This window comes from Peromyscus maniculatus, chromosome 13, assembly GCF_049852395.1.
Source record: "Peromyscus maniculatus bairdii isolate BWxNUB_F1_BW_parent chromosome 13, HU_Pman_BW_mat_3.1, whole genome shotgun sequence".
NCBI lineage: Eukaryota > Metazoa > Chordata > Mammalia > Rodentia > Cricetidae > Peromyscus > Peromyscus maniculatus.
This window is the reverse complement of record NC_134864.1, coordinates 4,811,597-4,827,623: the sequence shown is the minus strand read 5'-3', so window position 1 is coordinate 4,827,623 and position 16,027 is coordinate 4,811,597. Positions and strand designations below refer to the sequence as shown.

Genomic DNA, 16,027 nt, shown 5'->3' with positions numbered 1-16,027 from the left:
GGCAGAAGGATCACAAGGTCAAAGACTGCCAGGCCAGCTTGGGAAATTTAGAAGGGCCTTGTCTCAAAATAGGAACTTAAACATATCTAAGGATGCTCTATGCTCATGGTGGTGCACTTCCTGGTATGTGTGAAGTTCTCCAATCACTCTCCAGCATTGAAAAAACATGGCCTAATACAACAACCTCCCCCAATTTTTACATGATAATATAAATATTTTGAATAATCCTCAGTATCAAAAACTCTGTTATGTCTAACTGGCACCATCGAAAGTATAGTATACGTATCAAAGGACCAAGTTTTGATGCTTCAAAGACTACACCCTCTCCCAGGTGAAAACAAGGGTCTACAGAACAACTGTAGTCCTATCATTCTAGACAACTCAGACACTACACATCTGTGTAAGCAACACAGCTAAAGCCAGACATCCAGGAGAAGATGGCCAAGGCGTCCTGGGTTGGGGACAAGAAGAACACAGACAGTGATGTTACAGCTTTTGAGACAGAAGTCCTAGCAGGGCAAGTGAAGCATCTCCACCCTGAGGCCTGACTATGGAATCAGGAAACTCTAGACAGTCTTTGGGTCTGTGGTGGTGAGAGCAGTCTCCACACCGAGGGCTAAGCCCTATCTGCCTACTCAGCACGGTCCTCTCAGTGTCGTGCTGCTCCTAATTAGCTGCCCTCTGGCTTGCTCACTTTGGAGCTGACCCAGCAGTGCTTGAGGTAGGGTGGGTCACCTGAGGATGCCCAGTGAGGTGGGGCTACAAGTCAGTGGGGTGATCTGTGTTCTGTACCTCAGCCAGGCTTTGCAGGCTTGGTCCATTTCCTCCTACTTAACTTGGTGGGCACAGCTTGAGTTACTCTGTGAGCTCCCGTCCAAGTGTGTGCCAACCACAGGAAGACGTACCCTCAGAACTGTTGATAGTTCCCTCCCCCTAAATGAGCCAGGCAGCAGCTAAGTGATTTATGGTCATCAACAGCCTTTGTCCTTTCATCAAGTATGGCAATGCCTTCAGGCTCCAGAGGCTTCCTGCCCAACCACCAAGAAAAAGCCACAATGCCTCAGAGAGCAGGGGAGTGGCAGTGACGACAGATCAGAAACACTTCCCTATGGAGAACACAGCCAAAAGCTGAGTGAATCAAACATGTTCTGGTCACCTGCCAGGTGGCTGCCGGAGGTGATGGCCATGGGTACTTTTCTTCAGGCTCAGACCCAACCTGCAGTTCTGTGGCCCGCTTCCCGTAAGGCTAACCTGTGAGTGTCACAGGCCTAGTGCCTAGGGGGAGTGGTTAGAGCAGACATTGTCACTCTCACTTTCTGAATGTGCCTAGGGTCTGGCCCAGCATGCTGGTGCAGAGAGGCTGTGACTCACAATCTACTGGGCAGCAATGATGTGGCCTGTTCATTCAAAGGAGGACAGACCCAAAGATCACAGCCTTTTTTAGAACTTCTTGACGTCTTAGAAAGAAGCGAGCCTCCTTGGGTTTGGAAGCTGCTGGCTGACCATGTGCTTATAGAGGTTGGCTCTGAAGTACCTCTCAGGTACAAATATGTGCCTGTATGGGTACCCAGAGAAGGCTAAGGAAACAACTTGGGTCATACCAAGAAACTGAGAGAGAAGTATGGCTGTGGCCAGTAGAGATCTGAAACAATAAAGATGTCGATGACTCTTCCGTCCCTGCCCCATCATGGTAAGAGCATGTCACCATCTGCTTTGTACAAAGCATCTGTAAGGAAATGTCAGGGTTCCGAGTCACTTCGGATCACTGTAACCCCAAGAGGTCCCACGGAAAGGAAAGAGCTGCAGTCCATCACCAGCAGATAAGGAGAGGGAAGGGCAGAGGTAAGTGAAGGCAACTGCACTCCAGTCAGTTAATGCCACCCTGTGTCAACTAAGAGCATGCTTTTTACAAGGTCTTTGTGAAAGTTGAGAAGTCTTTCATTAGGAGAGTTCTTGGTACGTTGAGGTTCTGTCTTGTGGGAAGTCAATCTCTTGGGTCATCTTTGGGTAGTTTAGGCTGCAGAGGGGGTGTGGGGAGAACTAACAAAGCCCTCTGTGTGGTAGGCAGTGGGGAGACATCACCCCAGAGTTCAACTCTGGAAACACAAGTTGTGCTGGTGTCCTCGAGATATCAAACTCCACCTGGTGGAGGGGTCACAGAAGCCCACACCTGCACTGAGTGGCTGACTCCCACATGCAGGGCCCAGCTGAGCTGTTCCCATGAGGTCGCTCCTGGCTGTGCTGTCTCCAGCTCGGCAAGCCCTTTCTGTCTCTTAATTGCGGCTTCTCTTTCTCCTAACCTGGGACTTGACAAGGAACAAGAAAGCCATTCTTTATTCTGATCTGGCAGGGTCTGCACTTGCGGGAGGTCTGGAGGTGCTCTCCCTCGGCCACGAATGGCTCTTAGGTAACACAGCAGTTAGCCTGTGGGACCGGCCGCAGTTCCAAGCACAGACAGAAAGTGCCTTTTCAAAAGTGCTGGGAATGCCGGGCGTGGTGGCGCACGCCTTTAATCCCAGCACTCGGGAGGCAGAGGCAGGCGGATCTTTGTGAGTTCGAGGCCAGCCTGGGCTACCAAGTGAGCTCCAGGAAAGGCGCAAAGCTACACAGAGAAACCCTGTCTCGAAAAAACCAAAAAAAAAAAAAAAAAAAAAAAAAAAAAAAAAAAAAAAAGTGCTGGGAAGTGCTGAAGCTAGTTTGAAGTTGTCAGGGGCTGCTGGGAAATATTCCATCTGCTTATTCAGGGGGAAGGAAGAGGAGAAGAACCAAGCAGAGGGAGGGATGAATTAAACATGGGAATTGATCCAGAATCCTTTGCTTTCCTCCCCAAGGGTGGTACCCAGGGAAAGATGCACTTGGATCCCCTGCCCTAGAAGTGGCTGCTCGGTGCTGATGTTGCATCTGCCCTGAAGGTCTCTTCCTGCTGCAACTTCCTGAGTCATGACCAACAGTTACCTTGTGTGGAGCCCGGACACAGGACAAGCTTGAAAGAAGGGGAACTGCTCCAAAGGGCATTGGCCCTGGGGCTTCCTTCCCATAGGCTGGCTGAAGTGACTCAAAACTAAGTACAGTCTGGGGGTCCCTCCCCAGCCCCTCCACTTCCTGATTTCTTCCCAGTGGTCAGGCTTGTGTAGAGGCCTATGACTACTCTGCCAGATTCCTGCTTGCTTTTCCTATTTTATAGGTAGCACATTAAACCTGTCTGGGCCTTTGCTTCCTGGCAGATGTGAGCCTATCCAGATAGGATTAGAGTTATCCTGAGAACAGGCAGGATGACAGAGGCTGAGAGTGGATGATTATGAGTTCAAGGTCAGCTTGGACTACCTAGTAGACAGTCTTTAAAAAAAAAAGAGTTGGGGCTGGAGAGCTGGCTCAGCAGTTGAGAGCACTGGCTGCTCTTCCAGAGAACCCAGGTTCAATTCCCAGCACCCATATGGCAGCTCACAACTGTCCAGTTCCAGCGGATCTGACACCTTCACATCAATGCACATACAATTAATTTAAATAAATTATTTTTAAAACAGGAGTCAGGACCAGCTCATCTACTACCTGGTAAGCAGTGGACACAGTGGTATATGGGCATGGATAGGATCTGTGGGACAAACAATTGTTCCAATGTCTCCAAGAAATATACTGGGGACAATCTGGGAAGAGGGCTTTGTATCACTGGACACTTCTGGGAGGTGCATGTGCACAGGCCTATGAAGCTATTTGGGGGTTGAAAGGCAAGAGCAATTCTGCTCAGGACCAACAACAAATGGAGGGTCATGACCAGCAGCTGAAGGCCTAGTGTGAGAGCCAGAGGCCTCTTTGGTCCCTAGATCAGATAGTAGGGCCATTTATAGGAGAATGGACGATGTGTGGATGCCTCTCTCCTCAGACATGCCAGGGTTAAATGCCAGTACAGTGCATTGAGGATGGGTGGGGTCTCCTAGGGACAAGAGATTTTATACCAAAACAGAAGCTTCAAGATTTGAGGAGGTGCATAAAGGGGCCAGGAAACAAGACTGGATGAGTAAGAATTGATTTGAGGGAGTTTTCTTGAAATGCAGAATCTGCCATCCTGGAAAAGATGCCAGGGATGAGACAGCTTATTCCAGATAGCCCTGAAAAGCCTGATAAAAATGATAGTAAGGGCCTTAAATTTATTTGGTAGATGGAAAGAATTGAAAAGAGCATAAAGTGGCCAAGTTGGAATGAATGTATTATTTAGGTTCAGGATACCCTAAGGAGGGGCCCATAGTATACCCTGTCTATCCCCACTATTATCTAAATAACATAAGATTCCCGTAAAGATCCCTGAAACCTAAGATGTTAGTGGTGGCTCTCTTCTGCAGACCAGAGTGGACAGCAGAAAGAAGTACCATAGAGCTGGGACAACATGGACCCTGAGGGGCCAGGGCTCTGAGTATCTTCATTTCCTAACTGTTGCTATTCCATATTTGAACTTAGGCATTCTAGATAATAAAAACAAAAAATGAACACAAACAAGGTAGAGCCCTGGGAAGGGTGGGAGTCACGAGTCACAGTCAGGCTCATGGGTTCCTCCATACCTCACCTCACAGTTCGCACTCTGGGAAGAGTCTGCTTTCATCAGAGAGCCTCACATACAACTGAGACCATAGCACTACATCTGTCAGCCTCCTTTCTGATCACTACCTGCTAGCTACAGCTCTGGATCCAGATCCAGATGCTGGCTTTGGGAAAACAAGCAAGCCATAGGCTGACAATTCTGCTGGGATGTGGAAAGGATGCTATGGATATCCTGCATTTAAGGATGGAGACACATAGTCAGCATGACTGCCCTGCACAGAGCACCCAATTATTCATTGAAGAGACAAAGACACTTGAGACTCAGGGAATTGAGAATGGACCCCAAGATGGACTAAAGACAAACAAGTGAGTGTCAGAAAGAGGTATTGAGGCATCTGATCGCTACACTTTCTAGGTCATTTCCTATATGATTTCCTCCAGATACTTCCTCTGGTAAGCTTTGCAGGGCACCAAGACTGACTTACACATATAACTCCTAAATGATATTCTGCTGTGGGCACAGGTCAGACCAGGATGTAGAGCTTGGCTAATTTCTCTACCTAATTCAAAATCAACCTAAGTTGTCATCATTGGACATGGTACCTCTAAGACATGAACTTGAAGGAAAGAGGGCTAGTACCCCTCTCCTACTAAATAAGAACTCTGAAACTGCCTTTCCAAAGAGCAGAGGGTTAGGCCAAAATTGGGTTTCACCAAACTTCCTGCTGCTACAGCCTGCATGCTGGGGCTCTCATCTACTGACAATCAGCAGGCAGCAAGGCATGGAGAGCAGTGTGAAGCAATGGGGGTGGGGAGCAGGATGGTATGCCACACTGTTTAGGACTCATGTGTCTTACTCCCAAAGAAAGCTTGCCCAGCAACCCAGGAATCTGCTCAGTTCTTCCATCTTGTCCATGGCTCCAGAGAATCCCAGATTGACTTGGCTGCTCACCTGAGCATGGTAAGAAACCAAGATGGTATTTCGAACACAACGGCTTTTAGAAGCCCTGGAAATGCCTTCTAGACCTAGTACCATCCCAGAGGGGAAATGGAGGCATTGAGGACGCCTGGATGACATTTCCTATGATTCATGTGGTGGGAATTGGGGTTCTGTAAGAGTGACTACAGCATCTGCCTAAAGATAAAGACAGCAATGGCACCTGGAAGGCAATCTGAGTGCAGATGTAGTCACAAGGGTTCCTGCTAACCTTTCTCCTGCTCAGATCTGAGCAGTGAGTTTTTGAGGAAGACATGGTCTTTACTTCTGGAGGTAATGGACGGCTCTGCTGGCAGGTGCCTACTCCTTCCATTGGGTAAGAGGACACAGTCTGGATGGTTACACAATGACACCAGAACACACTGCTCTTAAGTCCAGACTGGGCCTGCTCATTTCGAGTATGGTTTCCCAGAGTGGTAACAGCTATGTTCCACACAGCCTTTCCCAGTGTGGCTATGTTTAAAGCTGACTGTGTATGTGAGTTACACAGAGTGAGCTGGCAGAGTTTCGTAGGGACAGCTTCTGCAGTGCATGGTGATAAGAGCACACTCTTCAGGCTGTTATGAGGGTAAGGAGGAATGACACATGCCAGTCCCTAGGAGTCTAAGGTAGAGCAGGTGCCCAGTGTGAGCTGCCATCATCATTGTCGTCGTCATCATCACCATCATCATCACCATCATCATCGTCATCACCATCATCACTATCATCATCATCATCATCACCATCACCATCACCATCATCACCACCTCATCATCATCAAGGCATATTCCCTCTGCCTCACTCACCACCACCGTCCCTGTCTTGCTAATAACCCACATTCAGAGAGTCAGGGTCTTTGAGAAAGACCCCAAGAAAAGGCACTTTAAAATTATGCCAGGGGCCACCTTCTAAAAGGGCTGGCTACCACTTCCCATCTGCGTACAGTCCCAGACACTCCCAACTATGAAGCCACATGATCAACACAGAAGCAGTGACTATAGAAGCCCAGCAAAGGCCAAAGTCACACCCGAGTCAGATGAGCAGGCAGGGGTTAGCATGCAGGGGGGCGGTGGAGAGGTCAGGGCAGGGGTTAGCATGCGGAGGGGAGGGAGAGGGCAGGGCAGGGGAGGGCGGGGCGGGGCAGGGGAACCTGAAAAGGACACACTCCTTACTCATTGCTGTTTCTCTCACACACATTTATTTTCATGCATGTGTATGATGTGTATATGTGTATATGACGTGTGCTCTGTGTGTAAATGTTCATGAGTATGTGCCACGGAGCAAATGTGGGTGAGAGGACAATTTCCATGTTGGTTCTCACCTTCCACCTTGCTGACACAAGGCTCTCTGTACCTCAGGCTAGCTGGCCAGTGCGCTTTGAGGCTTCTCTTCCCTCTTCCTCCAATCCCACTATAGGGATCCTGAAGTCACAGGTTTGTGCTATTGAACTTGACCTTATGTGGGTTCTGGGGTTCAAACTCAGGTCCTCACACTTTCACAGTAGGTAGTCACTGCCCCAGCCCCATACACGTTCCTTTCTATTTATATTTAAAAGCAAAAGAGACTTTGTGGGGAAAATATTTTCTGTGTGTGTGCCAGACATTTTCTCACACAGTAGCACAAAGTTTGAATGCCCTCTGTAGGGGGAGCCCGGGCCCAAAGCCTGCCACAGCTCCTCAGCACGCTTAGGTGATGCTTCCCATTGAGTGGGTGGCTTACTTGTTGCTGTCTCGGTACTCATAGATATGACATCCTTGAGGCATTCCAGTCTCATGGTCCAGAGTAAAAGCAAGCTTCAACTAAACAAAGAGAGAAGAAAAACAAGTAAGTTTGGCTCACTGGAATGGAGGACTCACAATCCATCTCTTTCAGTGAGTGTGCTTCAGTCTCTTGTCCACCCCTCACAGGCACTCCGCCATCAACACACACTATCAGCACGGTCAGCTCATGCACTGAGCATGTAACAGGTACTCACGAAGCACCTTTTGTGCCTCCCACTGAGCTAGCAGAGGACACAGGGGCAGCACAGTAATGAAGAGTCACCTTTGTGGGGCCCACAGTCTATTATAGGAGTGGACAACAATCAGACCTCTATACTAAGGAATGTCCAGGCATATGGAGAAGTTTGAATTGAGAAGAATTCTTAAAACCTTTATAGGGGGCGGGCAAAATACAACGTATCATGTTTCTAGGGAAGCAAATGAGCTGATCTAGACAGACTAAGGCTGTGGAAGGAGGGTGACTAGACCACAGGTAAGGGGAGCAAAGACTTGTCCTGGGCAGATGACACAACACGTACACAGGTCCTGGGGCAGGGGCTGCGGAAACTGAAGGACAGAGCTGGGTCCAATAGACACAAGGACCACAGTGGTGCTGACACTGTTGGGAGAAGGGCGAGGCCAGGTGAACATGAAGGACACTCTGGGTTATATTGGAATCTTTGACCTTTTCCCTAACAGCAAAGAAAGGCTCCTGATCTGCTCAAAGAAAGGGACAGATGATGTCACCACTGTTGGGGGGAACTCTGTGCTGTCTGCAGGAAGAGCAGAGAAATGGGAGCCCGCACAGGGCTGGTACTGAGGCTGAGGGAACAGGAGTGGGGACTGGAGGCTGGGCAGGCAAGACGGAGAGAAATGGACTCTGTGAGATGTAAATGGCAGGAAGTTTTAGAAACAGAACCAACCAGGTGTGCTGATGGATATGGTGACAGAAAGGGAATCCAAGTTCAAGGTTTTGATTTGAACAACCCGGTAGGTAATTTGACACCACCAGGAGGGCGTTTGGTTAGGGACATGTTGTCTTGGAGAACCCATTCCTGGAGACGAAGAGAGGAACAGGGCAACCCTGGTTTCTTTCAGGACTCTGGCAAGGAGACCTCAGGTGAGAACGAACTCCACAGAGCTCAGGCAGCTTTACTATCTGTCTTGTTGGAGCTCAGGGCTCAGGCAGCCTTAGCATTTCCAAATGTGGGGCCAATTACTATCTTTACAAACTCCCCAGGCTTTTAAATCACCAGGGGAAATGTAACTACATTAACTAAGTGTTAGGGGATACATTGTTATGATTTCTCCTGTAGGTTGTTAGCACAGCTAATGATTTGCACCATTAGACACTGGACAATGTCTCTCTCCCTCAGAGCAAAACATGCTCTTGGGAATGGTCTGTCCTCTTACTGACCCAGATGAACATTCAAACCAGAAACAAATTCTTCTTCACAACCACACAGCCAGGAACTTCACTGGAGTCAAAGGCGTACTTTTCCTACAGAGTATACCTTGGCTCTTACCAGGCCATTTAGTATGGAAACCCCTGAGAGAGAGAGAGAGAGAGAGAGAGAGAGAGAGAGAGAGAGACAGAGACAGAGACAGAGACAGAGACAGAGACACAGAGAGAGAGAGACAGAGAGAGAGAGACAGAGAGAGAGATAGAGACAGAGAGACAGAGAGAGAGACACAGAGAGAGAGACACAGAGAGAGAGAGACAGAGAGAGAGAGAACACACTCCTATGGTACAGTTCTACCGCCTCTGGATACATGCCTAGAGGAGTCAAGGCCAGCCCAACACAGACACCTGTGCAGTCTCCTCACAGCATGTCCACAGAACCAGCCCAGACACCCACCCAGACATGAGTGGATAAAGAAAATGTGCACATACACATAGTGGAGCGTTATTCAGCAATAAAAGAGTGAGGGCCGGGGAGATTGCCCAGTGGTTGAAGCACTCTACTTCAGTGTGAGGACCCTAGGACCCACATAAATGCCTATAATTCTAATCCTGGGAAGCAGAGATGAGGATCTCCAGAGCAAGCTGGCTTGAAAGACAAGCCGTATCAGTGAGTGCTGAGTTTGATTGATTAAAAAAGCTTGCCTCAAAGAACTAAGTGGAAAAGCAGTGAGTATAATTCTCAAGCCTCCACATGTGTGCGTACCCCCAAACCCACAGTGTATATGCAGACATGGAAAATGGAAAAAGAACAACAACAAAAAGAGTGAAAATGTGTCCTTTGAAGGGAACTGGGTATTAAATGAAGTAAAGCAGACCCAGAGAGCAAACAGATCTTGTCTCACACCTAGAGTCTACTCTGAAAAGAACGTGATCGCAGAAGTGCTTCTTTGCGGAAGGGCAGTGGGGACAGACAGTGACGGGGATGACTAAGACCAAAGTGCATTCTGTATGTGTATAAAAGGTCAAAACCTATTCTCTTGTATAACTAATGCATTCCAAAAAACAAGGAAAATGTTAAAAATAGATAGGGATGGTTGTACATGCCTTAAATCTAGCACTTGGGATGCTGAGGTAAAAGGACCAAAGTTCAAGGCTATCGTGGGCTACCTACTGAGATTCTGTGTCAAAAAGAAACTCCCCAAAGAAAGCAAAACAACCCACTGCACAGCAACATATTAATCAACAATATACCAATCACAGTATAGTACAACAATAATGTATTTATCACAACTACAACTTTGCCCTTTGCCCTCACTTACCTCTTTCTAACTGAGGCAGAGTATTAGTTTTGTCCATTAAAAAGCAAAAACGAAAAAAACAAAAACCAACCTACACCCTTAGAAACGTTTCTATCTTTTGCCTCAATATTGTAAGCAATGAATTTGTGCCTTAGAAATGTGATCAGAAATGTAGGGGAAAGGTTTCATTGAGAAACTGCTTGCCTCAGTATTACTACTGCATTGATTCTAGCAGACCGGCAAAGGTGGTGGGGCTGGGGGACGATGACAGGCCCCACCGCAGGCCCTGCGGGAGAGCAGATGGCCATGAATCTGCTCACGAAGAATCCTCACCAGCCTGGGAGACGGGGGATGGGCGGAGGAAGCAGGCTACATGTGTGAGAGCTGCATCAACAAAGCCTTGGGAGAGAGACCTGAATCAGCAGCCGGAGGTCCCTGGGATTCTCCACTGCATCCGCACTTCCCAGTTCTTCATGACAGCTTAGCACTACTTCGATTTTGAGTAAAGACTAGCATGCTCCTGATCTTGTTTTATGACCTTCCTGCTTCCCAGGGTTTTGGGCTCCTGGGTTCAGTAGAGCTAGTCTTTGCTGAATGTCTCTGCCTATCCTACTGGTCATTATACTGAGAACTGTATTAATCAGCTTCTACAACCCCGAGTGCATTTCCCCTCCGTTATCATGAACGGGGACGGGGTCAGGGAGGACTGAAATATCAGGCTGCTTTAGGGAGGCAAGGGGGCTAAGATGATCAGGCAAGCTGCCTGCAAGAGTGTGAGGAAGTCACCTGGTCAGGAAGGGAAACCACAGCAGGAGTCAGAGAAGACACCTGGTCAGCAGGTAGAGATGGGCTGATGTGAGAGCAAGGCTATCATGACAGACTCCAGAGATAAGGCCTGGACCTCAGGCAGGGTTGTGGGGATGGGGGCACCCAGAGACAGCTTAGAGCAAGACACATACATCAAACCATGTAATGGGGACTCCTAGTTCCAAAGGTGAAACAGGGAGGGATAAAATAGGCACTGTGGTCCTCAGTCATAAAACACTGCGATCTTAGGAAGAGCTCCACGGTCAGGAAACTACAGAAACAACAATTTAACAGCAAGACAAGTCAGAGTGGTGGTGGTGGGGGGACAGAGGGTCCCTCAGTCATTGGACAGGGTATTCATATTTACCAAAGCATAGCCAGTGATGGACAGGGTACTCATATTTACCAAAGCATATCCAGTGATGGATGGGGTACTCATATTTACCAAATGCATATCCAGTGATGGACGGGGTACTCATATTTGCCAAAGCATACCCAGTGAAAGTGTCCCCTTATCTGGACGACAACCACTTGCATTAGGTCATAACTCCTTTTTAATAGATGAGGAACTTGGGGTTGAGAAAGATTAAGAATTAGATAGGTTCAGTGATAAATGCTTATAGTCTTAGCACTCAGGATTTTGAGACAGGAGGGTCACAGTTTTAAGCACAGCCTGGGCTAACATACTGAGATCTTGCGGAGGGAGGGGTGTGTGTGGTTATGGAGATAGCTCAGTTGAGAGGGGCTAAGAAGATAGCTCAGTTAGTAAAGTACAAGGAGAAGGACCTTAGTTTGATCCCCAAAACTCATGTTTTAAAAAGCTAGGCATAATGGGCATCTGTGAATATGTCTGTAATAGTGTTGGGAAGGTGGAGACAAGCAGATCCCTGGGATTCAATAGCCAGCCAATCCAGCTTACCTGACTCTCAGGATAGTGAGAAACAAAAAACAAGTAAGAAAAGTAGACAACACCTGAGGAACTACCCCTGAGGTTGTCCTGGGCTTCCACATACAAGCATATTTGCATGTACACATAAACCCACATATACACAAACACACATGTGCAGACACACATATACACTCACACAAACAAAACATTAAGTAATCTGCCCACAGTGCACTAGAACCAGAGTTTTAATGCTCTTCTCTTTGCCTGTTGCAGAACCATGGGACTTTGCTGGTCTGGATAGGAAGGGGAAAGGAGGTGTCACAGACACTGCTAAAGATTCTCTGCCTAGACAGCGGGGCAGATGGGGTCACTACCCCCAGGCAACGAGGGATGGAAGGCTTGGGAGAAGAGCTTGAGTCCCATTTGGAGTTGCTGATTTATTTGTTTTTGGTGGGTTGGTCAGAAGGTTGCAGGGTATGCAGTCCTGAGGTTTCTAGGTGGTACTATATCTGCAGGCTTCATTTGGCAAGATGACAACTTACTGCACTGAATGAGACTGTCTTGAGAGAGTATATAGAAAGAAGAGTATATAGTGGAGTCTTGAGAAACACCTCCATGAGAGAGCTGGGAGCAGAGACTGAGAAGGGATGGCTGTGGGTCTTGATTATATCTTAAAGAAACTAAGGGGAAAGTACACCTTAAGGAAGGAACAGTCAAGCCAGTTTGTTACATCTGTCTAAAAGGTCATGTAGGAGAGGAATGTGCATCCCAAACAGGGACCCCACTGGATCTGGAAGAATGGGATCTGGGGAAGTGGTGGGAGCAGAGTCGGTTAGGAGACAGACTGGAAAGGAAATGGGGCGGTGAGCAGCACTTCTGACAGATGCAGGGAGGAGGCAAGAGGAAACGCAGTGGGGAGCACAGTGAGGGATGAAGGGACTGTCCATCTGAGAGTGACCATGGTTGAAAGTAGGAGCGGCTACAGTAGGAGCAGACCCAAAAGAGATCGAAGCTAAGACTGGTTGTTTCTGAGATTGCCAGCGACTGGAATCCAACGCACAGCTGAAGACCTCTTCTCTACTGAAGAAGGCAGAAAGGGTGGGCAGGGACGCAGACAGACCTGTGGACCAGGCAAGGGGGATTTGGAACATTCTAGTATGGCTTCTGGGTTTTGTTTTTTGTTTTTTCCCCTGAGAAAGAGGAAGCTAACTTATCTGCAAGGAATGGAGAGTTTGATGAGAGGACCAGAAGTTCGAGGAAAGGATGAAGGTTGAAGCTTCTTCTCTGGAGGACAAGATAGAGTTGGATGAGGTCAAAAATGAGGACTGCTGGGGAGCACTTAGGAGCTGGGATTAACAAGCAACCCTCTGCAGCCTTGGCATTAGTGTGAAGAAAGCCAATCTGGTTCAAAGCCAGATCTTTCAGAAAGGTTTGAGGGATGAAAAATGGGCAAGGGATGGCAATATGATATGGCAACAGATGGATATAGATAGGTCAGGGAACTTAGGTGTCAACAGACATGAAAGAAAAACGAAGCACAACTGAAAGAAAACAGAGGGTCTGAGTGACAGATGTTGTGAAACTAATATTAAGTACATCTGTTCTAAACATCTTTTTGTGATCTTATTAAATTCTCACACTACCCTGTGTTTGAGAGAGTTGGTAAATATTGGACCTATACTGGCCAGTAAGCAGCAGAACTGAGTCTATACTAGACACTGCAAAGCATTGGGAGTGTACTGGCCTCATGGTGTTTGTGACTCTAGAGAGGTAGGAGGTCCAGGAGCTGTGGTCAGACAGCAGACTGTGTGTAACCTTAGAGATGGACAGGCAATTAAAGTATTCAAAGAAAAGCCAAGAGTGGAGAGGCAGGGATGGGACGGGGGAGGGGGCAGTCCTCTGAGATTCACCCAGGATGGTGACATGCTGTTTCTCAGAGAAGACAAGCCATTATTAGGCATGTCTACAGGTATGTAGGTGCCTACAGGTGCAAAGGCCAATATGAATGAATGAGTACACTAATCCTTGTAGCAGGCACAGAGGCAGTACTGGGAGCATTTCCTTCTTCCTAGTGAGATGCCCATCCAGGGGCTCCATGGGAAAGCAGACCCAGTCTCTAGAGGCAGACCAAACCTGACAGTGCTAAGGGAGGCCCATGGGTCCTTTCAGTTGCTGATTAGACATCAATGCCAATAGTGTCTTGTCCTAGGAACAGGCTCAAAAAGGGATGTGTGACCCAGCTGAGGCCCACAGCTAAGAGAGGGTGTACACTGAACATAATGGCCAGTGCAGCTGCACCAGCACCTCCCAGGCAGAGAACAAGCAAAGGAATTCCCAAGGAAAGCAGAAAAGAAGACTTACAACAGAGGAGATCCAGGCAGAGACACTCAACAAAGACAAGCTGCACAGAAACTAGGGGCCCCAAACCCCCAGGAAGCCAGAAAATGCTCCTATCTTGTCAATACCCTGAAGAAGACCTATAGCTAGCCTAGCCAGGACATAAAGGGGCCTAGTGCTACCATCTCTACCAGCCTGGGGCCCATAACAAAGCCCTTCAGGGACTGACTCAATGGGAAGTCAGCCTACAGGAACAGAAGCACTAACTGCTGCTCAGTCCTCTCACAGGGAATGGGCTTCCTTGGTGGATACTTTCTAGCTACACAACATCCCTGGTATTGAGTGAGGGGAAGGAGGTGAAACGAAGGCCTCCAGGCATTCACAAGGCTGCTCTCTAGATCTCTGTCACAGGCAGGAGGCTTTGAAAGAGGCCCTGTAAGAGGCAAGATCTACCACCCTGGCAAAAGCCAAGCGAGCCTTCTTAGTGTGGACAATGGAAGAGCTGCTGAGTGTGGTGGGGCAGCCTTTAGTCCCAGCACTCAGGAGGCAGAGGCAGGGGGATCGCTGTGAATCTGAGGCCAGCCTGCTCAACATGCTGGGTTCTAGGACTCTCATAGAGAGACCCTGCCTCAAGGAGAAAGGAGGAGGGGCAGAGAATGAAAGAGCTTTTTACTTCCAGAAACAGGCTGAGACCACACAGGAGAGCAGGCTGTGGGAAGCAGAACATAAACTTGTGATGGGACTCTCTACTGTCCTGGCTTTGTGATGGGGGTAGGCAAGTCATCTGGTGTTATGGGATGTCTTTCTGTATGCTGTGAATATGTGTTGCTCTGATTGGTTGTTAAATAAAGCTGTTTGGCCAATGGTGGGGCAGAATAAGGTTAGGCAGTACATTCGAACTGGAGAGACAGGAAGAAGAAAGGCAGAGGGGAGATGCCAGCACCACCAAGAGAAGCAAGATGTAAAAATGCCAGTAAGCCATGGCCACATGGCAATATATAAATTAACAGAAATGGGTTAAGTTATAAGAGCTGGCTAGTGAGAAGCTTGAGCCATAGACCATCCAGTCTGTAAATAATATGAGCCTCTGTGTGTTTACTTGGGACTAAACAGCTTCAGGATGCAAGTGGGAGAGATTTGTCCCGACCACGGGCTGGCAGGACACAGGAAAACTTCTGACTACATTTGGTGCCCAACATGGGGCACTGATCCATATAGACCTAAGAAAACTTAAAGATTCTGAACACACAGAAACAGAGCCACACTAGGCTTCCTAGTCTCACAGTCTCATGCCAGTAGTAGTGTAGAGGCTCGTCTCCTAACAGTTGCCTGTGAGATTGAGCTGGCTGCCAACCTCCATAATCTAAGCAGCATAGCAGATTCCTGATGCAGGACACAGTGGTGTTTCCAAGCCATGCATCGCAATACATGGTGGATTTAGCTTTGGCTAAAAACAAAAGGAAGAGGAGGAGGAGGAGGAGGAGGAGGAGGAGGAGGAGGAGGAGGAGGAGAGGTTTCTGGGCTACATGCTGCTGGAGGGAGGCATGGACACACTGCTTCCCTGAGTCTGCAGAGAGCATGGCTCCCAGAGCTGGTGGTGAGTTACCACTGTCACGTTGGGAAGCTGAGGGGGCGATGTCAGCAGTCAGAGCTGCACCTTTTGTCCTAGCCATGCAGCTTAGCAGTTTAAAATATCTCCTGGTCAGAGAAGGATTATAGAGCCACAACAAGACAGATTCAGGGGGCTGGAGAGACGACTCAATGGTTAAGAACACTGGCTGCTCTTCCAGAGGACCTGGGTTCAATTCCCAGTACCCACATGGCAGCTCACGACTGTCTATAACTCAAGTTCCAGTGGATCCGACTTCCTCACAAAGACATGCAGGTCAAACACCAATGCATATGAAAGTAAAAATTAAAAAAAAAAAGACAGATTCAGATGGAATGAAACTCTAAACAGTTTACAATGTGTGCAAAAATGTATGTAGGTGCCAGGTGCCAGGTGGAGGTGGCATACACCTT

At 48.1% G+C, this 16,027-nt stretch overlaps 1 protein-coding gene across 7 annotated transcripts in view; it reads right to left on the bottom strand.

Moving 5' to 3' along the window:
- Dis3l2 (DIS3 like 3'-5' exoribonuclease 2) overlaps window positions 1–16,027 on the bottom strand; it is a 322,923-nt gene that overhangs the window by 20,450 nt on the left and 286,446 nt on the right. For all 7 annotated transcript variants that reach the window (XM_006984206.4, XM_016002732.3, XM_076549508.1 and 4 more), the window contains one exon: window positions 7,229–7,308. In XM_006984206.4, coding sequence (XP_006984268.1) covers window positions 7,229–7,308 — 80 coding nt within the window. The remainder of the gene's footprint in view (window positions 1–7,228; window positions 7,309–16,027) is intronic.